The sequence below is a fragment of the Equus quagga genome, chromosome 14, assembly GCF_021613505.1.
Source record: "Equus quagga isolate Etosha38 chromosome 14, UCLA_HA_Equagga_1.0, whole genome shotgun sequence".
NCBI lineage: Eukaryota > Metazoa > Chordata > Mammalia > Perissodactyla > Equidae > Equus > Equus quagga.
This window is the reverse complement of record NC_060280.1, coordinates 12,485,042-12,512,651: the sequence shown is the minus strand read 5'-3', so window position 1 is coordinate 12,512,651 and position 27,610 is coordinate 12,485,042. Positions and strand designations below refer to the sequence as shown.

The window sequence follows — 27,610 nt, the reverse complement described above, 5'->3', positions numbered from 1 at the left end:
TGTCTGTGGCCTCTCCCCTCACCCTGTCCTGTGTCCATGGCCTCTCCTCTCACATCATGGCTCCTTTCCTCACCACACTTTGCTGTGCTCTGTCTTCTCATCCTCTGTGGCCTTTCTCTCTACTGTGTTCCAAGTATGAGGCTTCTCCTGCAGCCCCCAGTTTATGCCTTGGCCTCGTCCCCTGAGCTTATGAGCAGTGAGGAGAGCAGTACTTGACGATCTCGAGCAGTCTCCCTGCTAACCCCATAGGCAGGCTCCATATGCTCAGTTCTGCCTGCCTTGCCTGGCAGCCAGGAACTTCTGGCTTAGGGAGCTGAAGGCCCAGGTGGGCTGACCTGGGGGCCACTTGGTGCATTTCGAAGGTAAGTTCTCTGAGACCCCACCCTACCTACTTACCAGGGAGGGGGCTAGGCAGTCATCTGAGGCACTGTTTGTGCCCCCATTAAGGCTATCTCCTAAAGAATGTGTGGGCTACCTGTGATGGGGATCTGAGGTCTGTGTAGCTCTGGGAGGGCTGGGGCCTGGTGCCCTCGCAAGAGGGAGGTGCTACGTCCCTGGGTTCTGCCAATCTCGGCTTGATAGGGAGGTGCCTTCTGTGTCTCCCTTACAGACTTGTTCTCCTGCTTCAACGGTGGTGAGTGTGTGCACCCAGCCTTCTGTGACTGCAGACGCTTCAATGCCACTGGGCCGCGCTGCCAGATGGGTGGGTCTGGGCTCCATCCCACTCCTGGGATGGGCCATGGTTTCAGGAAAAGCTGTGGTCATGAGGTCTGGGGATCCTGGGCTGGTGGGGGGGATGGGAGTGGCCCTGCCAGGGCTAGACTCCATTAGTCTCTGACTGATGCCCACTGCAGCTCTACAGAGGCATTCTCTCTTCCCTGGCTCAGTGTACAATGCCGGCCCTGAACGGGACAGCATCTGCCGGGCGTGGGGACAGCACCATGTGGAGACGTTTGATGGCCTCTACTACTACCTCTCTGGGAAGGGTAGCTACACGCTGATGGGGCGCCATGAACCTGAGGGGCAGACCTTCTCAGTCCAGGTGAGGTCTCCCCTGCCCTGCCTGTCTTGGAAGCCTCCACTGGGCCCTGGAGGTTGAGCTGGCCTGGGCGTTGCTTGTCCTAGTTAAACAGTCTGCTCCTGGAAGGAGCTGGGGGCTCCACAGTTCTCTCTCACCCACTCCTTCCTGGTTGCCCCTGGCCATTCGTTCATTCAATCACTCATTCATCAAGTATTTAAGTGCATGCCTGTACTCTTCCTGGTACAAGGCTTGGTGGTGGCCTTGTGGACAACAGCACAGATGTGCTCTCTGTCATCACAGAGCTTATATTCTAGTGGGGAAAATAGGCATTAAATCAAATGAATCATTTCAAGTACAGCTGAGTGCTACAGGGGAGAAACGCCAAATGCTGGAAGAACATGTGATAGAAACCTAATCTTGCTTATTGGGAAGGATGATGGTCAGACAAGACCTCTGGGAGGAAGTGACATTTAAGTTGGCATCTGAAGAATGAATTGAAGTGAGCCAAGTGAAGGGTCACAGGGGTTGGGGGTGGACATGAGAACATTCTAGGTAAAGGGAATTTGGATGCTAAGGACCTGAGATAAGAAATAACATTGTGCCTCAGAGGAAATGATAGAAGCCCTGGATGACTCAGTCTAGGGAAACCTCCTCTAAGAGGCCTTCCTGGATGCCCTGAACTCCTGAGCTGGCTCAGGGGCTCTTCCCTGTGTAGCCAAAGTTCCACATCATTACACTGCCATTGCGTTTCTCTTACAGAGGTCTGTTTCTGGGTTGGTCTCCTCTACCAGATGTAGGCTTTCCAGGCCAGGGGCCACGTCTTTCCATTTGTGTTCCCAGTACCTGGATTGGTGCTCAGTAAAAGTTTGTCTTGTATATGAACACGTGTGTGACTCCCTGTCTGGCAGACCTGATTTACACGCTTGCCCCATGTGTTGCATGGGGAGTCACTTTCAGGCGCAGGTCAGTACACCTCCACCTGGAGAAAAGTCGACCTGGGGAGCCAGCTCTGCTGAAGGTCACCTTGTTCAGTACTGAGTTAGGGCCTAGAGGTGGGAGTTTGGGGAGAGCCTGGTGCTCAGTGTCACCCCTCTGCCAGCGGCGCATGCCCCTTCTGTCTCAGTCAGAGACCTGCCAAGAGGCTGCCCTGGGCCCTGGGGACCGTGCTCTGGATGGGCTGGGGACTCTGACCAATTCTGCCCTCTCTACCTTGGGGGACCACACATGAGAGTTTTTGATGACTACATCATTTCATGATGGATGTGCCACAATTACGTAGACTAATTGGGTGCCACGCATTGGACTGGATTATGAAATCAACTTAATGAGTCACAACCAGTACCAAAAAAGGAAAAAAGAAAAAACAAAGAGACTAGAAAATATTATAAGAATGCATTACACATTAATGGGGTAAATATTATTTTGTAAAACTTTTGTTTTATTTGTTATGTATATATTTATATTTCTTACTGTGGGTTATGGTCAAAAAAGTTTGAAAAATACTTGATTAGACTATGGGGTGGCTCTCAGAGCTCCCACTTTTAGTTGAAGTGGCTCCAGCCTGCTTGACCACATTTAAGAGTAATCTAGTGGAAGGTTCACTCCTGGGAAGGGTCTCCACACGTGGAAGAGACACATTTGCGACCTTTTCCTGAACTCTGGGAGCCTCCCCCCACCCCCTTGGGTCCTATGGCCTTGGAGGTATGGGTTCTGTCTGAGCAGGGGGCAGAGGAGATGTGTGTGTGACGGTGGCACAGGAGTGCTGTGTGTGTCTGCGTGTGCAGGGGAGGGCCTAACTGTGCCTCCAGGGCTGTGCTAGGAGTGTGTTTATAGTGTGTGCATTGAGGGTGCCCTATGAGTGAATATGTGAGGGAGGCGTGTTCGTTCTGCATGAGTGTCAGATAGTGTGAGTGTCTACCTGGGCTTTCTATCTGGTTGGATGACCTGGGATGGATAAACAAAAAAATCCAGAAAAAAAGAGACAGCACAATGTACTGGAAGGAGCCCTGAATTTGAGCCATCACACCTGGGTTAACACCCTGGTTGTGTGTGTGTCACCTGTCTGAGCAGCAGCTGCCTCCTCTCTGAAATGCAGATAATCACAGCTCTGACCTGCCTGTGGTGTGGTGGGGCCTGGGAGGGATCACAGAGGAAGGGTGCTTGGCACGCAGAGGGCAGGCGATTAGCATTAGCGGAAGCTCAACAAGGGGCCTCTGGGCCCAGAACCAAAGCTCAGGGCCAGGCTGTGGCAGGACCCTGCACACTGGCCTCTGAACCCCCCAAACAGGTGCACAACGACCCGCAGTGCGGCTCCTCGCCCTACACCTGCTCCAGGTCTGTCAGCCTCTTCTTGGCGGGCGAGCAGGAGATCCGTCTGGCCAAGGAGGTCACCCATGGAGGCGTGAGGTAACTATGACACCTTCCGCCCTGAGCGCTCCTACTTGCTGGCACTGGTGGTGGGGGATGGGTGAGCACCCGCCCTTCTCAAACCTAAAGGAAATTGTTTTCTGGGGGCAAACAGCAGAGTTTCCACCATTAGGGCAGGAACACACTGGCAGACCAGCCGGGTTTCTAATCTGCTGGGTTTGCAGAAAGATGAGTCCCTCGAGATTTTCTGGAACTCTCAGGCCCCATGGGTTTCCAGACAGTGGGTTTTCAGGAAAATAGCAGAGTTTTCTAGATGGCTGAGAGCTTACCACTATAAGAATGCTTCATTTTTTTTCTTCCACAATTTGAAAGAAATCTTCCTGAATAGAGCATACACAGTTCAAGCCTCCTCAGAGCACATACTGAGCACGCTTTCACCCTTTTCTGATGACAGAGACAAGTGATGTCCCAGCACTTACCTTGCTGGGGGGCCCCGTGAGGAATGGGGACTGGTTGCTCCCACCCTAAATGGCCCCAGACTGTGGTCCTCTCTGAAATCTTTCTTTCGTCTCTTCTTCACTGTCCTTTCATTCCCTGGCTGTCCACTGTCCCTTTATGTTGCTCCTGGGGGTGAGTGGTCTTCCTGCAATGACCCGTCTCCCCTCTCTCGTTTCCTGCTTCATACCTGGAAATGGGGTAACCACGCTTGCTGGGGCTGTGCATAAAGTGAAGGCCCAAGGTTCCTCCTATGAATAAGGGTTGGCGTATGGATCTTTTGGTACCAGTTTGGGCAGGTTAGATGCTTCTATTGTTTTCCTTTCCTGACTTTCAGCTGAGTTGAAAATCGCCAAATTCCAGATTGGCAAGGAAACCCTGTACCAGAAAACTAGGACAGTGTCAAGATTGCTGTGGCCCTGCGTCTTTTCTTTCACCCCCTGTTCTTCTTCTCTCTCAGCTTTTTCTCTCCCCACTCCATTCTTGCCCTCCCTACACAAAAAATAAAGTAGGTGTCTGCTTATACCATCTTTCCTGTCTAGGAGAAGGGAACTCTGAGATTTATCCCTGCCAGGGAAATTGCAATTTTAATAAGCAATTTTAAAACTCTGAAGACAAAGGAATCCCTCTCTAATGGTGGACTTCTGGGCCCCCAAGAGGTCACGGGGAGGGAAAGTGGGGTCCTCGGATCCTGTGGTACCAGTGGCTGCATGGATGAGGCAGGTGCCGTGTACATGATGGGTCCTGCAGGAAGGGACGGTGGGTCCTTTGGTGAAGGGACTGGGCTAGTTGGGGTGGTGTGGATGCCCTGAGGCTCTGGGCTGTATCCTGCAGGGTCCAGCTGCCACACGTGATGGGGAGCGTGCGTCTGCAGCGGCTTGCCGGCTACGTCCTCGTGCGGCATCAGTCGGCCTTCACACTGGCCTGGGATGGCGCCTCGGCTGTCTACATCAAGATGAGCCCAGAGTTCCTGGGCTGGACCCATGGGCTGTGTGGGAACAACAATGCCGACCCCCAGGATGACCTGGTGACCAGCTATGGTGAGGTGCAAGGCGGGTGACCTCTGAGGGGTCTTGGTGGGGGTGAGGGACAGGTCATGCCCGAGGGGTGGGAGAGGCCTTGGGGCAGGACCCTGGGGTCAGGGTACTAAAGACCTAGTGGGAAGCCAGAGCCCCTTACTATCAAGGGTGCGGCCTCAGGCACGTTCTTAACCACTCGACCTCAGTTTCCTCATCTGTAAAATAGTCCTGATGAGAAGTCTCACCAGGGTTGTGTGAGGATCTAATGGGACTGACCCTGCGAGGTGTGTGGGTGTGGGTGTGAGGGGTAGGGGGCAGGGAGCAGAGAGCCAGAGAGAGCCAGGAAGAGAAAGGGCCCAGCTGCAGATGACGGTACCTACAGAGGAGTGGTAAGAAGTAAAAGTGAAGGGTGCAGGGTCAAATTGTGCTGACTGTGACCTGAAGAGGGAAGTGACACCTTTGAACACACAGAACATGCTGAACACATTACATGCATCATCTCATGTAGTCTTTATAGCAATAGTCTCATGGGATTGTCGGCCCCATTTGACATATAGGGAAACTGAGACTCAGAGCAGTGCAGGAGCTTGTCCAGGCTCACATGCTAGTTCTCTGATTGCAGGGCGTCGCCTTCCCTGAGTTTGGAGCAGTAGGGAGCTATTGCAAGTTCTGAGCATTCTTGACTTTTATTACCAATCACCTTTTTCAGGAGAGTGGATCTGTTGGGAAATGCAGATTGGGATGGGAGCTCAGGAGGCCAGATTCTTCAACTCCTTGCCTCACTCTTGGCATCTCTGTGGCTCCACCTGCCTTCCCCCAGAGCCCTCTGTGCCCCCTGCCCCGCCCCCTACCCATGGTCATGCTGGCTTTCCCTGACAGGGAAGCTGACGGATGATGTGGCTGAGTTTGTGCACAGCTGGCAAGCGCAGGCCCCCAACCAGCCTCCAGGGCCCACAACCTCCTTCCCGCCTCGCCCACCGTGCCTGCAGCAGAGCCCGGGAACCATGCAGGTCTGGACCCTGGGGAGAGCCCCCACCCCGGCTCCTGACCCCCCACCTGAGTGCCTGGCTTAGGTTGGTTTCCCACCGGCTGCAGGGACGCAGGGTTGTTTGTGCCCGTGGTCCCTTCCCTCTCCTCTCCACCCTCCTCTTTCTCTCTCTGGGGCCTGAGTTGGTGTTCCATCTGGGACTGGCGAAGTCAGAGGGCTGTGCCTGGCCCTGCAAGCCCCTGCTCCGCTCCCGGCCCTTGCCCCAGGGTGTGTACGACCAGTGTGAGGCGCTGCTGCGACCGCCCTTTGATGCCTGCCACCCCTACGTCAGCCCTCTGCCCTTCACGGCCAGCTGTACCAGTGATCTCTGCCAGTGAGTAGGCAGCTGCAGTGAGTGGGCGGCATTGGGTTGTGGGGAGACCTCTCCCAGTATTGCGGGAGGCTCAGCACGTGGGCCACTAAGCCTGATAATCCCAGGCAGATGGACAGGCCTCCCAAAGCTCTGAAGTTCTTATCTGCATGGGTGGGACAGGGCTTCCTCTTCACCGAGGCCCAGAAATGGGGCGTGACCCCCTCAGGGTCACACGAGTTGGTGGCAACGCTGGGACTAGAACCCAGGTTTCCTGCCTCCAGTCGGGGTTCAGTATGCCTCAATGCCTTCCCTGGCTCCCTTTCCCAGCTGTGTGGGGAGGAGGGGTGCCCTGAGCCCTGGCAGTCTCTGGAGGGGCTGGAGGGCTGGGGGCAGATCGGGCCTTGCTCCAGGGTGACCCTCAGTCTCCCCGCACAGGTCAGTGGGTGATGAAGCCACCTGGTGCCGGGCGCTGGCGGAGTATGCCCGGGCGTGTGCCCAGGCGGGGCGGCCCCTGCAGGGCTGGAGGACCCAGCTCCGGCAGTGCAGTAGGTGCAGCCCAGGGTTGGGCAGGGAGGGGTGCAGCCCAGGGCTGGAGGTGGCATTCTCAGGCCTCAGCTCAACATCCTGTCCCGCTCAGAGCCATGGTTGTCGGAGCTTTAAGCCCTGAGGTCCCGTCCTCATGTGACGGATGGGAAAACTGAGGCTCAGAGCGGGAGGGCCTGGCCTGGGCCCCAGAGGAGGATGAGGGTTGTTCTCAGAGCCTCCCAGGCTCTCGCCAGTTTCCTGGTTGCCCAGTGTTCCCATGGGAACTAGGGGATCAGGAAAACCAAAGCTCCCTCACCCCCACCCCAGGGCCCGGGGAAGGGGCTGTGTTGGGCCTGGCAGAGCTGGGGCCAGTAAGGAGCCGACAGGCGTGCTGCTCCCTTCCTCCCGAGCCGTGCGCTGCAAGGAGAAGGGCTTTGTCTACAATGAGTGCATCGCCTGCTGCCCCGCCTCCTGCCAGACCCGGGCGTCCTGCGTGGACAGCGAGATCGCCTGTGTGGACGGCTGCTACTGCCCCAATGGTATGCTAGGGGCAGAGTGGATGCCTGTCAGCGTCTTCCTGGCCTGGCATGGATGAGCGTGAAGCAAGGGCTCAGTGGATGCCTGTCTGTGGAATGAATGAAGGAAGAGGCGAATGACCAGTAAATGAATAAATGAATGAATGGCTTAAGGGAGGTGAGGGTGTGGCGGAACTATGGCTCTTGAGAGGTTCATGGGGTATTTAATTGTATCAGGACTGAGCTTTTTAAGGTGTATAGATGAGGACAAGTCATTCATTCATTCACTCATCATACATGCATTTGTGTAAACATTCATCCATGTACTGTTTTTCACGGTGTATAAATTTGCAGCCCATCTACAGTGTGCAGCTCACTTGGCTGGGGGGGAGTTGGGATAAAAAAATATAAAGATACATTCATTGACTTTGGGGGTCTGGTTGCAGTGATAAGACACTTACATGCACGCTCCAGTCTAAGGTGTAGTGTGATGAGGGCCAGCTCATGGGTTCAGACAAGAAGAGAGATAGGAATTCAGTTGGGGGAGAGATTGTCAAGGAAGGCTTCCTGGAGGAGGTGGCTCCTAAGCTAGTTCTAGATGCAGTGACAGGCTTTCAAGAGTGGAGGGGGAAGTTAGTCAGTATGCAGGTTGTTTGAGGTGGGTAGTTCTCTGAGTAGAGGTCTGGAGGTGAGATTAGTTGCTCAGAGGGGATTCAGATCTGGCCTGAGCCAAGGATTTATACAGGAGAAAGTTTGAAAGCGGGCTCGGTGGTGAAAGAGCTTGGATGAGGGGATCTTTATCACAGGCTGTAGGGAGCCATGAAAGGTTTGTGAACAGGAGTAGGGGTGAGTTAAGTGGGCCTTTGCTGTCATCGTAGGGCTGATCTTCGAGGACGCGGGCTGCGTGGCACCAGCTGAGTGTCCCTGTGAGTTCCATGGGACCCTGTACCCGACTGGCTCTGTGGTGAAAGAAGACTGCAATGCCTGGTCTGTGTCCACTGCTGGGGGTGGAGAGAGGCGGTGACTTCCAGGGCCTTCCACTAGGGCTGCCCTTCTGGGGTCTGGGAGCCCTGACAACATGGGGACCTTAACTCAGCATCCCTGAGTCGCAGGAGATCTCATTAGATCTAATCCGTAGGGGAATTGCCACCACCCATTCAGAGATGGGAAGGCTGAGGGCGGGGGCAGGAGCTCTGCGGACCCTGTGGTCCACCAGCATCTATGCCAGGCCTGGAGGTGAGCCCTGCCTCCTTATCTCTGTGTTTCAGCACCTGCACTGCGGGCAAGTGGGTGTGCAGCACATCTGTTTGCCCAGGTACGTCTGACCCCCGCCTGCACGCTGCCCCTTACTCTAGCCTCACAGCTTTTGGGCAGGGGTGCTCTGCGGGGCCAGGCCTGCTGGTGGGACAGGGGGTGGTCACTCAGTTCCTCAGAGCCGCTTGGCCTGATTAAGATTGCTCCCCCCCTTGTCAGGGAGGGTTTTTCATGGGGTCCTGTATTTCTAAGGACCTTCCCGAGCTTGGGGGCTTGGAGCGAGACAGGCCTCCACGCTCAGAGCCTGGTCTCCTGTCAGAGGGAGATGCCCAGGGCAGGGCTGCATCTCCCGTCAGACAGGACTGTGGGGCGGCGCTGTGTCTCCCCACTGATCGGGGCTCCCACACTGCCCTGATTCCTGAGGACGGGATGCTGTCTCCCCCTCGTGCTCAGAGCCTGCAGGGCAGAGGCAGTCCCTGTGGGGCAGCTCCCACGGGTCAGCTGCCTTTCTCTGCCCCTCAGCCGAATGTTCAGTGACCGGCGACATCCACTTCACGACCTTTGACGGCCGCCGGTACACGTTCCCTGCCACGTGTCAGTACATCCTGGCCAAGAGCCGCTCCTCAGGCACCTTCACAGTGACACTGCAGAACGCCCCATGTGGTCTGGTAAGGACTGGGGACCGCAGGCCCAATCCAGCCAGCCACCCCTGCCCTCTGCCCCTATCTGCCCCTACAGAGGCTGGGGATTTTGGGCAGGGCCCCAGGTCTTTCCTCAGCGCACTCACCCTGCTGTCTCTTCTCTCTGGGCAGAGCCAGGCGCCGAGAGTCTGGGTTCTGGCTCTAGAACATCTGCTGGCTAAGAGTCACTCACTTTCCTGGGCCTCAGTGTTTAAAAAATCTCTAAAATGGGTCTAATTCAACTTAATCTGCTCTGCTTCCTTGGACTGTACCTTCAACATCTCTGTATTCATTCATTCATTCATTCAGCAAACACTGAACATCTGTTTGTGCCAGAAGCTATGTGGGTCTTGGAGAATTGGAGATAAACTAGGCCTGGCTCTGCTCTCCTCGGCCTTACAGTTTAGTGGGTGAGGCAGACAAGTGACCCCATAACCCACTGTGTTATAGGAGTTGTGACAACGTGGAAAGTACCGGTAGATCTCCATGGGGGAACTTCTGCTTGTTTTAGTCGGGCGTCAGGCAGGAGGAGGGGGTGGATCAGGAAAGGCTTCCTAGAGGAGGTGACCCCTGACTTGTGTCAGCCACTTGTGAACATAACGAGAAAATGGCCACCTTGCAGGTCTAGCGTAGATGTGGGTCGGTTTGTCTCTCAGTGGTGACTGCATTGCCCCTGAGTTGCCTGTGCTGAGCTGACCCACAAGCCCTGGTCTGGGCTGCACTCAAGCTCCACTCTCATAACAGAGCAAAGGTTCACCCCCACAGTCAAGGCAACCGCCCCCCAATCCCACCTCCCTGGCCTTCTCCAGCCTCCAGCACTGAGGGTCCTGAGTGGGAGCAGACATCCGCTGAAGGTGCCCTCCCTGGCCCTGGGAACCCGGGCTGGGCTGTGGACAAGGTGGGGGGCTGGGCTTTCCTCCTCTTTAGGCCTCAGTGACCCCCTCCCCTCTCTCTGCCAGAGAATAGCCTGGCCCTGCCCTTGACTGCTCTCTGAGTCAGGAGAATACTTATCCTCAAAAGTCAGGTCACTCCTGTCACATCTGAGGGTGGCAAAAGAAAAGGCAAAGCAGAGAGACACAGCCCTGCTGGGCTCCTTCCTGCTCACGGCGTCCTGAGTCTTAGAATACCTGAGGGGTCCCTTACCCAGCACCCTCTCTACCACGTTCCTGATGGTGGCCGGCCAGCCTCGGCCTGAGGTAACCTGCACGCTGCTGGACTGCACCTCTCGATACTGCGTTCTTTTTACTGCGAGCCAGGTCTCCTCCTTGTGACTTCATCCAAGCTGTTGAACCGAAGGAGGGCCAGCTTTGTGCCAGCCCTGTGTGGAGCACGGTGAGGGTTACACAGACGAATCAGACCCCGGTCCCTAGGGCTCACAGCCTGATGGGAGAGTCAGTCATGTCCTCAGGTCGGTTGTTCAGTATATGACACAACGTGATCAGTGCTGTAAGTGGGGTGTTCTGTGGAGGAAGAAATATTCCTACAGGTCGGAAGAAAGACTCAGGGAAAGCCTCATGGTAGAGGTGGCATTGGAGCTGAGTGACCTAAAAAGTGGGCCTAAAAAGATAAATAGAAGTAAGAAATGCATGTTTGAGGATAGAGAGGACAGGCACTCGAGGAGGATTAGATCATATGAGAAAAGCAGTGAGGTTGGAATGTTCTAGAATACATTAAGGCAAAAGCAGAAGGATTTGGCAGCTGACTAACTGTGGCTGGTAAAGTGGAGAGTGTGTGGGAGAGAAGCAGAAAGAGTCAAAGATGAAGTTGTGGTTTCAATCCTGGGTGAACAGAATGGGGTGGGTGAGGACATTAACAGACAGGAGGAGGATGATAAAATGCTTGCACAGTGCTTTGAACGTTGACTAATCACTTTTGCATACAACCTCTAGTTTAAGGCTCAAGATATCCTCGCGTGGTAGTTATTATTCTCCCCATTTTAAATATGATGAGACAGGCCTGCAGAGGGTTGGGGCCTTCCTGAACCCACGGCCAGCAGGAGGCAGAGCTGAGCCGGACCCAAGGTTGGATGTTGTCCGGGAAGCCTGTCCCAGCCTCCTGATACACCCACCCCAGAATCAGTGTAGTGTTTACAGCCTTCAAAGTATTTCTTAAGTAGCCTTTATTTTTTAGAACAGCTTTAGGTTTTACAGAAAAATGCAAAGATAGTCTATAGAGTTCCAGTATACCCCACACCCAGTTTTCCCTGTTATTAAACATGATACATTAGTATGGTACATTTGTTTCAAATAGTAAACCAATATTAACTAAGTCCATACCTTATTCAGATTTTCTTTTCCTTTTTTTAAACTCACGTCGTTTTTCTGCTCCAGGAAACCACATTACATTGAGATATCGTGTCTCCTCAGGCTCTTCTTGGCTGTCACAGTTCCTCAGACTTTATCTATGATGACCTTGAAAGTTTTGAGGAGTACTGTCAGGCATTTTGCAGAATCCCCCTCTATTGGAATTTGTATGATTTTCTCATGGTTAGAGTAGCGTTGTGGTTTTTGGGGAGGACTATCAGAGGTAAAGTGACATTTTCATTGCATCTAATCAAGGGTACATACAAGCAACGTGGTTTACCACTGTTGATGTTGACCTTGGTCACCTGGCTGAGGTCGTGTTTGTCGGGGTTCTCTACTGGAAAGTTACTCCTTTCCCCCCTTCCATCCTGTGCTCTGTGAAAGGAAGTCCCTGTGTGTAGCTCACACTTAGAGAGTGGGGAGTTATGTTCCCTCTCCTCGAAGGCAGAGAATCTACAGAAATTATTCAGAATATTTTCTGCATAGGAGATTTGTTTTTTTCTCCCTCACATATTTTTTCAATCATCTATTTTTATCAGCATGGACACATGGATATTTATTTTATACTTTGGATAATAATCCAATACTTCTTTATTTTCTTACTCAAAGTATTCCAGCTTGGCTATTGGGCAGTCTTTTGGTTGGCTCCTTGTCCCTTTGACATGCCCCCATCATTGTGTGTGCGTGTACTTTTTTACTTTGTGGTCCTACAAGATGCACCAGGCTCATCTTGTATATTTCCTGTCCCATTCCTAGAATCAGCCATTTCCGCAAAAATATTACCAGGCTCTCTTGTTTCCTTTTATTGGGGAATGGCATTAGAAACCAAGATCTGGGGCACTAGGTGTGCTCATGGCTACCTGGGTATCATTTCTTTTAGGCCCTCTCAGCTGACAGAGAAAGGAAACACATGTATAACCTATGTATATCCTTATATAATCAATGTATATCCATCTACATTTCTATAAATATTCCCCTCTATCTGTATGTGCTAAACATGAATTCACATTGATGTGCCAACTCCAATCCATTACCATATGGATCATTCTAGCCTCCTCTCCTTGCTTATCTGTAAATACCCACTCCAACAGGCAGAAATCTGGCTTCCACCTTCTGCCATGTATTTATCTAACTGCTCATTTCCAGTATATATGTACAGGAGTATCAGAATTATTGTCCCATGTCTCCAGGGGAAATAACTTCATCAACTAGAGTACAGTGCTTATGCACTGTGTAAGCCCACTTATTTCCAAAGTTACTTAGGTCAATGCCACTCCCTGCACCCTTTCAGTGAGGTTGTTCCATATGTTTATAACACCGTTAGATTCTTTTGTCACAGTCAGCATTCCATCCTGGGATCCCCTGACCTCCTACAAGATTTTTTTAAATTGCATACATTAAGATTCATTCTTTATGCTGTAAAGCTCTCTGAGCTTTGACAAATGCAAGCTCCAAAGTATTTCAGGCACATTTGCTTATCTATGTCAAACCAGGTAGAGCAACCAAGTATTGCTGTATCTCTATTTTGCAGAGGAGAGAACTGAGGTTTGGATAAGTGAAGTGAGTTCTTCAAGGTCTCAGAGCTTTCGGTGACATCAGAACTTGAACCCCAGACTTTAACTAAAGGGTGCACAGGCTTTCTTCCTGCACCAGTGACATGTTCAGAGGGGACCGGAAGATAAGTGGGTTTGACAAAGGAGGTGATATTTTAGACACAATAATTTTGAGCTCTTCGGGGATTTTCTGTCCCCTTGGGAGGGAACTTGGAAGGAAGGTTGTAGCTTGTTGCACAATGTCTTTCTGAAAAGTTTCAAGCCTTGATCATTTCATGTCACTGCTTGATTGTATCCCTTTCCTGTTACATTTTCTGTGGTTGTCTTTGGACTTTGGATAAAGTCCAAAAATACTACAAAGCTCAGCCTAAGGCCGGCCCCTAACTACCCCTTGAACTTTATCTTAAACCACTTTGCCCAGTGGGCTCTGCCCGCTCTGGTCTTCTTTGATGTCCTTGAATGCATTCGGTGCCTTCTTGTGTCAGGGAATTTTGTACAGGCTCCTCCCTCTGCCTGGAAGTTTCCCTCCTCCCCTTCTCCCTTTGCCCAGCTAGCTTCTCTGCACCCTTCAGACCTCAGCTCAAATGTCACTTTTTCCCCATGCCTCTGATCTGCACAGTGGGAATGTTACTAGTACTTACTGAATAGGACTACTATGAGGATTAAGTGAGTAAGCATATATAAAAAGATTAGAACAGTGCCTGAACATAGTAACTCTACTGAAGTTAGCTGTTATTATAATAAATTATAGTATTATTGAGTTTTATTATTGTTGTGATTATTTTTACATTATTATCTTTCTCTAGGATGCTCTTTCCTACCTCTTCAGACTAAGTCTGGTTCCTTTGCTATATGCTTTCCTAGCACCCTATACCTATTTGCAGCATTGATCACAATAATAATTAAATAACCTCCTTTGTAACTACTTGTTTAATATCTGTGTCCCACACGAATACGTACTTTCAATGAGGGCAGGGACTCTATCTGTCATGTCATCACTGTATGATTGGGTGGATGTCTTCCTGTGGAAGGGAGGTTTGAATGGGCCCAGTGTGAGCTACCCATTTCAAAGATGAGAACCTGAGGCCCAGAGAATATTAGCCCATTTCCTGCCTGCCTCTGAGTGGAGTATGATACTCTATGGGAAAGTGCTATATAAACACCCATAAATGGATGAAATTAAAGTCCTGGATTGCAGTCGAGTGGGGAGGCCATTGTTTCTGAGGCTAGCCCCTGGGCCATCCAGGGTGCATCTCTTCTCTGCATCATAGAGCAGAGCAGAGACTGAGAGCTGACTGTCATTGCTATTTGCATTATCCCAGCTCTGCCACTAACCTTCTCCAGTCTGAGCCCCTGCCTTCCCATTCCTCAGATGAGGGCATTTGGTTAGAGGACCCCTGGTGTCCTTTGGGGCTCTGTTACTATGAGGAGCCTACCCCTGGCCTCAAACTGCCCTAGACTCCCTGCTCCTGGAGGGCTCTGTTGGGACCAGCAGGACAAACAGACTGACCCTGCCCCATTGGCCTTCCTTTCTCTCTCCAGAACCGGGATGGAGTCTGTGTCCAGTCAGTGTCAGTGATTCTGCATCAGGACCCTCGGAGGCAGGTGACCCTGACCCAAGCGGGGGATGTCCTTCTCTTTGACCAGTACAAGGTCACCCTACCCTACATGGATGGTAAGGCTTTGGTGGACAACAGCTAGCTTGGAGTTGGCTGCCTAGGCCTCTTCTTCCAGGCTCCACTGGCCAGAGGCACTGCCACATGGGCAAGGGCTCACATTCCAGTGCTGGGTGAATCAGGCCAGGGGGCACCCTGGTCCCAGGAAAGTGGACTCTGGACTCATAAAATGGTCTTTGTCCCCACTCCATGACAATAGGCTTCATAGAAGTATGATGGCATCTCCTAACATTAGGATACGAATGGAACTGTTTTCCATCCCTACTCTCACTATTCTTTTATTAATTACTTATTATCCTGTCTGATTCCAAAAGGGATTTGTGGTAGATCGTAGGAAGCACATCTAATAACAAAAATGGCAAAACTATTGAGAAATAAAATGGCACCAGAGAAAATAAAAAATAAACAACATAGGCTCAAGATTGAAAGGAATGGGGGAGAAAGGGGTATAAAGAGGCCAAAGACAAGCAAGCCACAAAGGCTGTAAAATGCACTACAATTGAATCTAAAATTTAAAATCGCTATAATTGAATATAAATCATATTGTGAGCATCCTGGTGGCCATTGTGAAAAGAACGGGCAGTTACAGAATCTCCTTTGCTAGAGAAAGAAACAGTTCCTTAGGGAAGCAAAGCTTTAACTGGCACTTGATGCTACAAGATATGTCTCAGCTGGGGCTGCCATGGTAGATAATCCCTGGGTCCTGATTTCATCATTGAACAGAGTTTCCTCACGGCTCCCCAAACCAGCCACTTGGCAGGGCTTGGCCATGTGCAAAGACTGGTCTGGGTAGGTATGGGGGTGGGAGTGGGTCACGCAGGTGGAGGCGGTGGGTGTGGTGCCCGTTGGCGGAACTTCCGACATCCCCCTTCCGGTTCTGTGCCCAGATGCCTTTGAGATCCGGAGGCTGTCCTCCGTGTTCCTGCGGGTGAGGACCAACGTGGGTGTGCGGGTGCTCTACGACCGGGAAGGATTGCGGCTGTACCTGCAGGTGGACCAGCGATGGGTGGAGGACACAGTGGGCCTCTGCGGCACCTTCAACGGCAACACGCAGGACGACTTCCTGTACGTGCCCCCCCTGCCCCGGAACCCGAAGGAGGGGGGAAGGAAGCCCCTTAGGGCCGAGCTTCCGAAGGCGCTACCTGAGAGCTTCTTTCCCAAATTTCCCTGAGTTCTCGCGGTGCCTGACGTGCAGTGTTGAGTATTTATTCCTCTACGTTTAACTCTAAGTATGTTTCTTCAAGGCAGTGTCCAGAGTCTTCTCTGTGTAGACTCACCTGGGGAGCTGGTTGAAATGCTGATTCCTGGGTCCCACCCCTCAATCTGATTTAGGGTGGAGCCCGAGAATCTCATTTTTAATAAGCACCACTGAGATTCTAGTATGTGAGGTCTGTGGACCATACCTTCAGAAATGCTGTTTTATAGTGAGGTCTTACAATTGGTGGTCCTCAAGCTGGATTTGATTTGGCTCGTGGTTTTCTTTGTTTTAATTGACTGTGAACACCTTTGGGCGAGTGTAAACCCCCAGTGAGCCAGTGATGCCCAGACTCCTTCTTTTTGTCCCGCGGGGCCAGTCCACCCGCGTACCTTTCCTGCCTGGTGCTTGAGGTTTGCACCTGCAAACCTCCCAATATTCAGGGGAAGGCTATCCCCTCGGGCTGACAGAGAGTTGAGAGGAAGACTGTCTGGGCGTGGACACAGTTTAGGAACTTGGGAGGGGACAAGAGTCCGACCTTCCAGAAAGGAGAACAAAGGGTTCATCTTGAAGGCTGGAGGTTCTGGCCAGTCCTTCGAGTTACATACATTAGATGATGCAGAAGGAAACAGGAGAGACCTTCTTGAGCCAGATATGAGAATTCAGATTTGGTCAGAAAAACAAGAACGAGAAAAAGCTGAGAGCTTTCAATGCGTGCACATTTTTAAATGGAGCATTCTACTGTGTCTTGCCTGGTGGGGCTGATGTCAGGGCAGCTGGCCCAAATGGTGGGGGCAGGACTTGGTTTAGTGTGTGGGCTGCTTGCCACCCTCCTAAATGTGAACTCAGGGGGAAAATATTGCTCTGTGTAACCGACTGCTCCCTGGAGCAGTAATGCGGGTTAGCCTGCCCCCCACCCTCCATGGGTGCCGTAATCTCTCTCCATTCTACCATCTACACTTAGGTTTGGTGGCTCTTGGAGACTGGTGATGTCTTGGAAACATGCTTCTCCCCCTTCCTCCCTTTATTGCCCCTCTGTGACTACGTGCTACCTAGAGAGAAAGACAGGGCAAAGGAGTTTTCAGGAACTGCCGGTGGAGAAGGGAGGAGGAAGTCTTTACCCAGCGAAACTTGGTTCATGGCATCCCTGTTTCTCTCATTCTGACATGAAGAGCTGGGGGTGGATGGTGAAGGCAGGGCACAGTGTGCCCCCAAGCCCGTTTTATACCCCTTTGGAACCTGTTAAATGTCGTGTGTGTGTGTGTGTGTGTGTGTGTGTACATCCATAATTGTATGTGTTTGAATGTGACTGGCTACACCCCCTTGGCTGTTTGCATGTCTGGCATATATTTGTTCTGTGTGTGTGTGTGTGTGTGTGTGGAGGGTTTGTGCAAGTGGTGTATGTGGGCCTATGTCTGTTAGATATTTGAGTGGGTGCGTGTGTGCCTCTGAGGTGTGTGCTCGTGCTTGGGCTTTGTGTGTGTGTGTGTATACATGACTAAGTAGTACTTACCTGGGTGTGTGCTGTATGTTTGCCTGGGTCCACACCAGCAAGTGTGTGAATGTGGCTGTGCCATGGCTTCAGGTCCCCAGTGGGTGTGCCGGAGAGCACTGCACAACTCTTTGGCAATTCTTGGAAAACATTGTCTGCCTGCTCGCCGCTGGTCTCTGGCTCCTCACTGGACCCCTGTGATGTGCACCTGCAAGCCGGTGAGGTGGCGGGAGGGGGAGAGGGGAGGAAGTGGGTGGGACTGGTTTGGGAGAGGGGATGGGAACCCTGGGCATGAGGATGCTGGTCAGATGGGGTTGGAGTGATCAGAAAAGGGGGAGCTGCAGGGAGGAGACTGGAGTCCCCTTCTGGGGAGGGTTAGGCACATGAGAAGCCTCACAGTCTAGCACTGTCACATTTGTCACACACGTTTGTACTGGCTCCCCCACCTCAGGGCAAAAGTCCAAGTCCTCACAGTGGCCCCCCAGGCCCTCCACTCTCTGCCCATCCCTTTAGCTTGCTTCCTCCTCCTCTGCCCCTCACCATGCTCCAGCCCCACTGGCATCCTTGCCGTTCCTCCTACACGGCCAGTTCTGCTCTCTTCTCCAGGCTTTGCACTTGCTGTTCCCTCCACCTAGAATGCTGTTCCCTCATAAACACGTGCCTCATTCCCTCACCTCTTTCAAGTTTTTGCTCAAGCATCATCCACCCACTGAGGCCTCCTGACCACCTGATTTAAAGTCACAATTGTCCTTCCTGCCCCACCTTACACTCCCTATCCTTCCTAGCCTTCTCTCTCTTCTTAGAGTCTTCACCTTCTTATTTACTCTCTGAATTGTTTGGTGATGCTCTCCTCCGACCAGAGTGTAAGCTCCATGCTGGCAGGGATTTCTGTCTGTCTGCGCACTCCTGTGTCTCCTTCCATCAATATGGGTTCTTGGTGGCACAAGCTGGAATGCATTGCGTGAATGCATGTGCACATGTACATACGTACACACACGCGCACACACACTCCCACCCACACAGTCCCCTGAGCTCTCGGGAGGGAGGAAGAGGCTGGGGCCTGGGGCACCAGCAAACCAGACATGTGCCCCGACCCCTGTCCTGCCTCCAGCCTCCTATGCGGTGCAGTCCTGCAGCGTGCTCACGGGCGAGCTGTTTGCGCCCTGCGCCGCCTACCTGAGCCCTGTGCCCTACTTCGAGCAGTGCCGCCGGGACGCCTGCCGCTGCGGGCAGCCCTGCCTGTGTGCCACGCTGGCCCACTATGCCCGCCTGTGCCAGCGCCATGGGCTCCCTGTGCCCTTCCGTGCGCGCCTGCCCGCCTGTGGTGAGTGCCCGGCCTGCCCAAGCCCCAGCCCCGAGTCCACCTGCCCCCTCCGTGCACTGCTCCCTGCCAACCCCAGGCCATCCCACAGTCTCCTCCAACCTGGCACCCTTCCTCACAAACTGTTTCTCCTCCTGGGATGTGTGACATGTGACTGCTTCTCTCTTACCCTCACCTTCAGTCCATCACCAGTCCTGTCAATCCCAAAGTCACCCGCTTCTCACCACCTCCATGGCCACCCCCTTGTCAGAGCTACCGAGTAGGCTTCCCTACAGCCTCTTCTCATTGCAGCCACAGTGAGCTTCCTCAGGATCGCTGGCTCCCGTGGCCCTCAGGTGCATGGGGCCCACTCCACCCCAGGCCACGCCCCTCCCCACGTCTTAGTTGTCTCTGTGCCCCCAGCTCGAGCACAGGGCCCCACTCTCAGTAAGCTTTTAGCAAATGTTTGTTAGATAAATGGAAGAGGCACAATACTGGGTGTCAGGAGGTCTGCAGCCTTCCAGGTAATTGCTGTGTGTCCCTGGCAAGGCCCTGCCCCTTTCTGAGTCAAAGTTTCTCCAGAGGTGATTGGACAAGACCAGTGGTTCTTAACCCTAGCTGCATGTTGGACTCACCATGGGAACTTTTAAAAAACATCCATATCCGGTCACATCCAGTATCAATGAAAGCAACGTGTCTGGCAGTGGGGGCCAGATATCAGCATCTTTAAAAGCTCCCAGGTAGCTTTGACGTGCAGCCTAGGTGAGAACAACCGAGCTTGACAGACTCAGCGGATCTGCTGCCTCTGACTGGGTGTGGGAGACCCCGGGGAGGGGGCATGGCCAGGTGAGAAGAGGGCAGCTCTGAGTCTTTGGACAGAGGGCCCCCGAGAGGCTGCTAGAGGGGGCACAATTGATCTTCACAGCCCGCGTGTGTTATAGCCATAGAGGTGAGAGGTGCAGAAGGGTGTGTAATACACACCTGTGCGTGTACAGGTGTTTGTGAGAGTGATGGGGTGGGTGTAGGGCTGTCAGGGGGCGGTGACCTCCACCCCTCCCCCAATATCACTACCTCAAAGGAATGCCCTGCAGAAAAAGAAACACCAATGGCAGGAGCCAGGCTGAACTTGGGAGGTTGGTTCCACTCTTGCCACTCTGCCATCTGGTTTAGTGGGGACAGCGGGATGCTAAGGTCAGACCTGGGTTCAAATCCCAACTCTGACCTTGACCTGCCATGTGACCTTGGGCAAGTGTTTTAACCTCTCTGGTTCTCAGTTTTCCTCATCAGGATGATGACCCCACCCCACAGGGTTGTGGGGACAAGGGAGACAAAGCACAGTTCCATTTCCTACTACAGCACTGTCCTGTGAGGCCACCAAGGAATATAGCCCCTGCGTGGCCCTGTGTGGACAAACCTGCCAGGACCTGGCCAGCCCTGAGGCCTGTGGGGTTGATGGTGGCAGTGACCTCAGCAGGGACGAGTGTGTGGAGGGCTGTGCCTGCCCACCGGACACCTATCTGGATACCCACACTGACCTCTGTGTCCCCAGGTGAGCGGGCTGTCTTGACCCCTGTGTCAGGTGATGAGGAGGCTGGGGGTCTCCAAGGCACCGGAGACAGGGGAGCCTGCCTGGGCCTCTCCTGTCCCTACTTCATCTCACGGTCGCAGGGCAGACCTTCATGGGTGGGCTCCCTCCTCTGGACCCCTCCCCACTCCCAGGCCTCTTGCCTCCACTCTGGTTCTTCAGGCCACTCCAGCCGGCTTGCCCACAAGAGGGAACAACCCCACAGGGCCAGGACCGTCTCTCCCCTCATCTCCCTCTTCTGCCACAAATATTTATTGACTTCTCACTAAGTTCCAGATATTTCCAGGCCCTGGGAGTTCAGCAACAAGCAAAACAGAATCCTGTCCTGGGGAGCTCCCCTTCTAGGTGGAGAGGCAGATAATAAGCCAGATAATAAGATAAGGCAGATAATAAGATAATAAGATAGACACTTGAGGGGTCTGGTGAGAACAAGAGCCACAAAGCCAAATAGAGCAGCGTGAGGACAGGGGACCCTGGGGGCGGGGAGGGGCTACTGTTGTGTCATATGAGGTGAGCTGGAAGGAAGGCCTTTCTGATGAGGTGACATTTGAGCAGAGACCTGAAGGAAGAGTGCTCCCAGTAGAGGTGATGAGGGGACAGTCCCGAGGCCGGGCTGTGGGCATGTTCTTGTCTAAGCTTGGTGGCTGGCCCCCGAATCTGGGACCCAGCCCTGACCTCTGTCCCGGTGCCACGCTGGCTTCCTCACTCCATAGAGAAGTGTCACATGTCAGAGTAGTTGCTGTTACTTCTCTCTGTGTCCTTATGCGCCTGGCTGGCTGAGGGGTGGGGTCCCTGTCCTTGGCAGTCCCTGCCCCAGCTTCTGAGTCGGCTCACCTTTCTCTGTTCCCCGGGCTTTATAGGAACCAGTGTTCCTGCCACTTCCAAGGAGTGGACTACCCCCCTGGAGACAGCGACATCCCATCTCTGGGCCACTGGTGAGCTCCCTAGGTAACAACATTATTGTCCTCTCTCTAACTGGACGTTGCTGACTGAAGAAAATGCAGCTGAGCAGGACTTACCATGAAACGACACCCACCCCTGCCTCTGTGCGGGGACCAGGGACAGAAGTGGGGGTATTTGTCTGAACCCTGCAGTGCTCTGAGTGCAGCGACTCAGGGACGCCGGGTTCTGCAGTGACCGGGGTTCCGTGTCTGGGCTCTGCAGTGACTGGGTCGGCTAACCCTGGTGCCACCCTCTCTCTCTCTTTTTGCAGCCACTGCAGAGATGGAGTCATGAGCTGTGATAGCAGAGCCCCAGGTAAGGGTGGCTGGAAGGGGATGGGCTCTTCTGGGGGCTCCCCCATGGTAGTGGGGATACGGAGAGGTGAGGGGGGAACTTGAGGACAGACCAGGACGGGGAGAGCTCACCCGCATCATGCCTCACGCTGAGTCTTCTGTATTCCTTTCTCTCTCGGGAAAGGCTCCATCTTGGAGGGTGGCACCCAGAAATCCTGTCCCAATCTCTGCCCCACCCTTCTGGCTGTCCCTCCTGCTTCTTGAGGAGAGGCTGAGACTGTCTCCCGCAGGGGCAACCAGCAAGGGTGTCTGGACAGTCGCTTGGCCTCCCCTGGGTCCTGGTTTTCCTTGATCTGAGCCGTCACATGTCTCCTGAGGTTGACTCTCTACTGGCGCAGCGCTGGACGTGGGGTCACAGAGATGGGGAGCACGGGCGGGCCTTTAAGACTCTCCCAGGCAGTGGAGGTGGGGGTGGGCTGGCAGGGTGCTGGGTCAGCCTGTGAGGGGCTTGGAGGTGGTAGAGCAGGAGGCTGGAGCCTTCAGGGAGGGCCTCCTGGGGTGGGAGAGGCCACTAAGGACAGGGAGTGGCACAGAGAGGGTGGGAGAATAATCATATGCAGGTGGCAAAGAACAGGGCCTCCAGAGTCAGGCAGCCCTGGGTTCAAATCCTGCCCAGCCCTCACTAGCTGTGCAGCCCTGGGTACCTCACTTCACCTCTCCCTCTGAGCCTTCACTTCCTCTTTTGTATATAACTCAGATTCCTACATTCGCCCCATGATCCATATATATATTCCTAAGAGTGTTTTTCTTTTTGTAGCTTGTGGCTTCAGATTTCTGCTTCTTTGGGACTTTCGTTTCCTCTCCTGTGCTATTCCTTTCTGCTCCATCTCCAGCTGGGCATAGAACTCAGCTCCTTGTATTGATCTTTCTGAACAAACCTCACTCACACAGGTATGAATGTGCCCTCCACTCTCCGCGGTTTCAGTTAACCCTGGATGGCCAAACCGCGGATGATGAAAGCAAAACCGCGGATAAGGGGGTGATTGCTGTAGGTTTTGCTACTATCTGCGGTTTCAGGCATCCACTGGGGGTCTTGGAATGTGTCCTCTGCAGATAAAGGGAGACTGTTGTATAGGTAATGGGAAATTGACTTCCTTGTGTTAAAAGTCCTCAGGCCACCCTGCCACACTCATGACTGTCTTCTTTCTGGCTCCTCTGCCAGATCCTCTGGGGCGCTTCCTCTTGCTTGATCTTGCCTTTTGAAAGAAGAAGTGGCCTCTCTCCATTATATGGGAAAATGGGGGACGAAAATACCACAGAGAGTTGTTGCAGGACTAAATAAGAAAATGCCCTTGAAGTACCTGGAGTAGTACCTGGTGGAGAGGACATGTTCAGTAACTGGTACTGGCAGTGGCGGTGGTTGTCCTGCTGTGTGACAGCATGCATCCCTCCTGCTCCCCATGATGTGCATCTGGGAGCCCAGGGAATGCCTCAGGAGCGGCCGGGCCTGAGAAAGCATCAGAGTCCCCTCTCTCCCTGAGTTCCCCAGATGCCGGCTCTCTAGGTCTCCCTGGCCACCCCTGCCGCCCAGGAGTCCTCCCCCAGGCCCAGGTGTTCCAAGCATCTTGCTGAGTGTCCACGCTCTTTTCAGCACCCACCCTTTCCTCTTCCAGCTGCTGCCTGCCCAGCAGGCCAGGTCTTCGTGAACTGCAGTGACCAGCACACGGACCCCGAGCTGAGCAGAGAGAGGACATGTGAGCAGCAGCTGCTGAACCTGAGCGTGCCAGCCCGTGGCCCCTGCCTCTCAGGATGCGCCTGTCCCCAAGGGTGTGTATCCATGTTGCCACGGTCTCCCACTCCTGGAGGCTGGCAGAACCAGGGACCATCAGGAGGGGCAGGGAAGACCTCACACAGGCTTGCATGGAGGCACTAGCCCAGGGCTGGCCAGTGACAACGTAATGCCAGCGAGGAATCTGAGAAAGAGCAGGGGCATGGCGAGCCAACCTGGAGCAAATTCTACTGGCTCTGCTGCTTGCCAATGTGTGGCCTTGGACAGGGAAGGGGCCTGGCCTCTCTGAGGCTCAGTTTTTCATCTGTAAAATGGGAATAATAATAATAATAATAATAATAATGTCACTTCAGCAGGTTGTTGTGAGGATTAAATGAGATGCTGAATTGGAAGCACTGGGTGGGGTGTCTCGTGTGCTCTAGAAGTCTAATGGGCTGGAGACCATGAAAGACTTCCCGTGCTTCAGCTGTCAGCCTCTTTCCCTGCAAAATTCAGACCAGATGGAGGGCTGGTGTCCCATAATACTCAAAAAAGAAAGGCCTCAGCCAGTGGAAGTCGTCTCCCTCCTGGGTGCCCGGCACCACCATTAAAGTTGAGAGGTCCGCACATGCTGAGTCTGGTAGGGTGCCTCATGGGTGCTCCGTACGCCTAGGTGGCGACAGGGTCCCAGCGCCCCCCTCTGCCAGTTCTCATTCCTGGTGCTGGTCTTGCTTCAGGTCTGGGCTGAGAAGACAGTGGGCGCCTCATCCCGTGACTGGGCAGCAGTTTGCTGTGTCCTTTAGCCTGTGCCGAGACCAGTGGTCAGCTGGGAGCCCTGGCCCAGGCCTGGCCACCAGGGGAAGTGAAATGAGGGCCAGGCCTCTAAGGTGGGAAGAGGAAGGAACAGTCAGAGCTTTACTATTTATAAAACAATTTGATATTATCTCCTTCAATCTCAGAGCATCCCTGGGAGAGGGGAGGGGAGGATCATTATTCCCATTTTGCAGATGAAGAAACTGAGGCCAGGGGCAAGGGGAAGGGAAGTGGTCTGCCCAAGAAGCTGTGACTCAAACCTAACTCAGCTCACTCCAAACCCTGCCCTTTGGCCAGAGTGTGCCAGCTCTGTGAGGCCCAGGGTCTGGTCCCCTGCACAGAGGTCACAATGTAGCTAATGAGCCTGCCCCTTCCCGGGCAAGGGTATCCACAAGAGACTCCTGTGGGGTCTTGAGAACTCGCACTGGAGCCTAGGCCCAACTCACAGGGTGCAGACACCACCTGCTGCCACTTGGGCCCCAGAGGAGCTTGTGAGGAGAGTCTTTCATTGAAGGCCTCTTGTGGCACCATCCTTGTGTGCATAAGCTGCCTCTCAGTCCAAGCACAGGGAGGACCAGGGCCTCTGGGGTCGGGAACTGTGGGTCACTCGCTGCCAAACATGATGGCAAGGCCACTGAGGCAAGGTGGAACTGGGAGAGGTGACCGAACTGGGAGAGCTGGGCTGGGTTCTGCCAGTGACTCTGTGTGACCTCTCTGAGCACGTCCTCATCTGTAAAATGGGGGTTGATGGTCCCTCCCAGAGGGGCTTGGGGAATGAAGGATTCGGCAAGATCCCTTTCACGAAAGTGGTTTGTAGTCTCTAAGGCTGTAGTCCTCAAACGTGAATGTGCCCCTGGATCTTCACCCGAGACTCTGTACTTCTCACAAGCTCCCGGGAGATGCCGATGCTGCTGGTCTGGGGACCACACTTTGAGGAGCAAGGTTCTAAAGCATCAGCCGACCCTAGGGGTTAGTTTAACTCAGAAGATCTCAAAGCTAGAGGGGGTTCCCTTTTCAGTGCCAGGCTCCAAAGGCTCTAACAGGCTGGGTGACCTTTGACAAGTTATAGGGCCACTTGGGCATCAGTTTTCTCGTCTCTCAGGCCCCGCTGGCTGTTTGCAGGACCAGTCTGAGTGGGCACTTCCAAAATCCTCCTCTGCTCCAGGCCTTTAGAAGTTCAGTCCAGGTCCTGGTGCTGTGCCAAGAGCATCCACCATCCAAGGGCCAGGGCCAAAGGGGTGGGGGTGGGGCCGTCAGGCCCCCAACCCAGTTACCTTAATGTTTGCCGCTAGCTATGTGACGCCAGACAAGTCACTTAATTTTCTGAATCCGTCTGTGAATTGAGGGTGGTAACACCCACCATACAGGTTCCTGTGAGATTTAACTGGGACAATGGCCACAGGGAGCCCAGCTCTGTGTAGTCAGCGCTCTGTAAGACTGTTCCTTCCCCTTCCGGGTGTTGAGCCCTCATCACCTCTTGGGGTGTCTGCCCCAGTGGCTCATGTGCTGTATCAAATGCCCCATGAGGAGCTTACACACATCCCACGGGTGCTTGTCAAAGGGAAGTTATCACAGTCTCAACTTGTGAAGGAAAGGCAGACACTTCCTGCCCTCTGGGAACATCTTCTTGGGAGCTGGGATAGGGCTCCCAGTGATGCCCGGGCACTGTCATAACAACCCTGCCCAGGACCTCTGGGCCCCTGGGCCCCATGCCTCTCTCCATAGTGTTTCTAGGAACTTCTAGGTGCTCTGTATTGCTCCAAATGACCCTGGGCCACTGCAGGCATCTGGGGCGTTCTGTGCCTCTCCAGATTTCTTTGAATCTTGGTGCTGAGCCAAGGGCTCTGGGGCCGCTCGGCAGTGTAGCACAGTGATTTTGAGCACGGACTCTGGAGTCATGCTTGAATCCTGATTCCACTACTTACTGGATGAGTTAGTCAACATCCCTGAGTCTCAGTTTGCCCATCTGTAGAATGGCACAGAGTAAGCTCTCTACATGAGTAGACAGCATTGTCCTCCTTCATTTGGATTCTGTGCATTTGCAAATGCCCCCTGAGGGATCCCGGAAGGACAGGGTTCCCTAACAGGTAAGACGAGGATGCTCCACAGATTGAGGGCACCTCGAGGACAGAGGCCAAAGCTCCTCTCTGCATGCTCCTCTCTGGGGCGGGTTGGGGGGGGGGGGGGGGGCTCACAGCAGGTGCTCATGGATGCAGGAAAGTCTGCAAAGGGCCAGGAGCGGACGGTGGGCGGCAGGCATGACCCCTCAGGAAGGGGCGAGAGACAGGGCTTGGGGTTGAAGGTGGAAGGTGGTGAGCCAGCCCATCGCTGATGTCTGATGCAATTCTAGGGAAAGGAGGGCCGAGAAGCCACTGCTGTGTATCTGCTAGGCGCTAGGCAGTGTGCCCAGGTCTATAATTAAATTCTCCTAATGTCCTTGAGGGGAAGGTGTCATTATTCCCATGTTACTCATGAAAAAACAAAGCTTTAGAAAGGTTAAGTGGCTTCAGGGAAAACATAGTGGATTAAGCACATGCTTTTTTTTTTTTTTTTTTTACTGTTTCCTCCCACAACCACAATGAAATGTTGGTAATGGAGTTTAAAAAAGTATAAATCCCTAGGGACAAAGAGAACAGGAGTGGGAGTGTTGGTGGCATGAGATGGGTCAATAGTTTTGAAGAAGGAATGAGGGTAGATGTGTAGGAACTGACCTTGCGGAGCAGAGGTTGACAGCTGATGCCTGCAGAGGAGAAGTTCAAGGAGAAGCAACCTATGTCGTGTTGACAGCTTCAGGAACAGGAGGCTCCAGGCGTCTCAGAAGATGGGGTGGTGGGAGGGAGACAGGAGGATGAGTTGCAAGTCTATATATGGAGCCGTTAACCTCCCAGATTCCCTCTGCCCTGCGGTCACTCAACTGCCCCAGGCTCATTTCGCAGGGGAAAGGTGGTAAGAGTTTCTAGACTTTGATCTTGGGGGCACCAGGAGGAATAAGATGCAACAGGGAGATGAAGTGAAAGCCTACAGGGACCCTGTCCTCTTCCCCACATTGGTTCCCAGGATGGTGGCATCAAAGCCTTTGCCTCCTAGGCTAGAGAAAAAGAGGATTCTTTTCTCGAAAATTGGCTGGGCCAAGAGAAAAAAAACTACAGAAATTCATGTTTTGGGGGTTCCCCAATGAAATTCTGGCCCCCCCTTAAATAGGGAGCTTCCAATCAGCTTTTGATGCCTCACTGGGTTTTTTTCCTTTTTTAATTTTTTTAAAGTGAAGCATAATTTATATACAGTAAAATGCACAGATTCTGAGTATACGGTTTGCTAAGCTTTGACAAATTTATACCCCCTTGTGACCCACACCCCCATGAAGATCTAGAACACTTCTAGCACCTCAAAAAAATACCCTCATGCCCTATGTCTTTTCTCAGGCGATCCTCTCCCCCCCCCCCCCCCCCCCCCCCCCCCCCCCCCCCGCCCCCC

General features: G+C 53.2%; 1 protein-coding gene across 1 annotated transcript in view; it reads left to right on the top strand.

Annotated features, from left to right (window-relative positions):
• Positions 1 to 27,610, top strand: part of OTOG (otogelin) — a 94,204-nt gene that overhangs the window by 4,725 nt on the left and 61,869 nt on the right. The window contains exons 4-22 of the mRNA XM_046685504.1: positions 611 to 703; positions 888 to 1,042; positions 3,309 to 3,427; positions 4,718 to 4,923; positions 5,782 to 5,912; positions 6,157 to 6,263; positions 6,678 to 6,787; positions 7,178 to 7,306; positions 8,161 to 8,269; positions 8,551 to 8,597; positions 9,059 to 9,204; positions 14,615 to 14,747; positions 15,636 to 15,813; positions 17,529 to 17,653; positions 18,547 to 18,759; positions 20,092 to 20,284; positions 21,181 to 21,255; positions 21,534 to 21,577; positions 23,229 to 23,382. Of these exons, the coding sequence (XP_046541460.1) occupies positions 611 to 703; positions 888 to 1,042; positions 3,309 to 3,427; positions 4,718 to 4,923; positions 5,782 to 5,912; positions 6,157 to 6,263; positions 6,678 to 6,787; positions 7,178 to 7,306; positions 8,161 to 8,269; positions 8,551 to 8,597; positions 9,059 to 9,204; positions 14,615 to 14,747; positions 15,636 to 15,813; positions 17,529 to 17,653; positions 18,547 to 18,759; positions 20,092 to 20,284; positions 21,181 to 21,255; positions 21,534 to 21,577; positions 23,229 to 23,382 (2,467 nt within the window). The remainder of the gene's footprint in view (positions 1 to 610; positions 704 to 887; positions 1,043 to 3,308; positions 3,428 to 4,717; positions 4,924 to 5,781; positions 5,913 to 6,156; positions 6,264 to 6,677; positions 6,788 to 7,177; positions 7,307 to 8,160; positions 8,270 to 8,550; positions 8,598 to 9,058; positions 9,205 to 14,614; positions 14,748 to 15,635; positions 15,814 to 17,528; positions 17,654 to 18,546; positions 18,760 to 20,091; positions 20,285 to 21,180; positions 21,256 to 21,533; positions 21,578 to 23,228; positions 23,383 to 27,610) is intronic.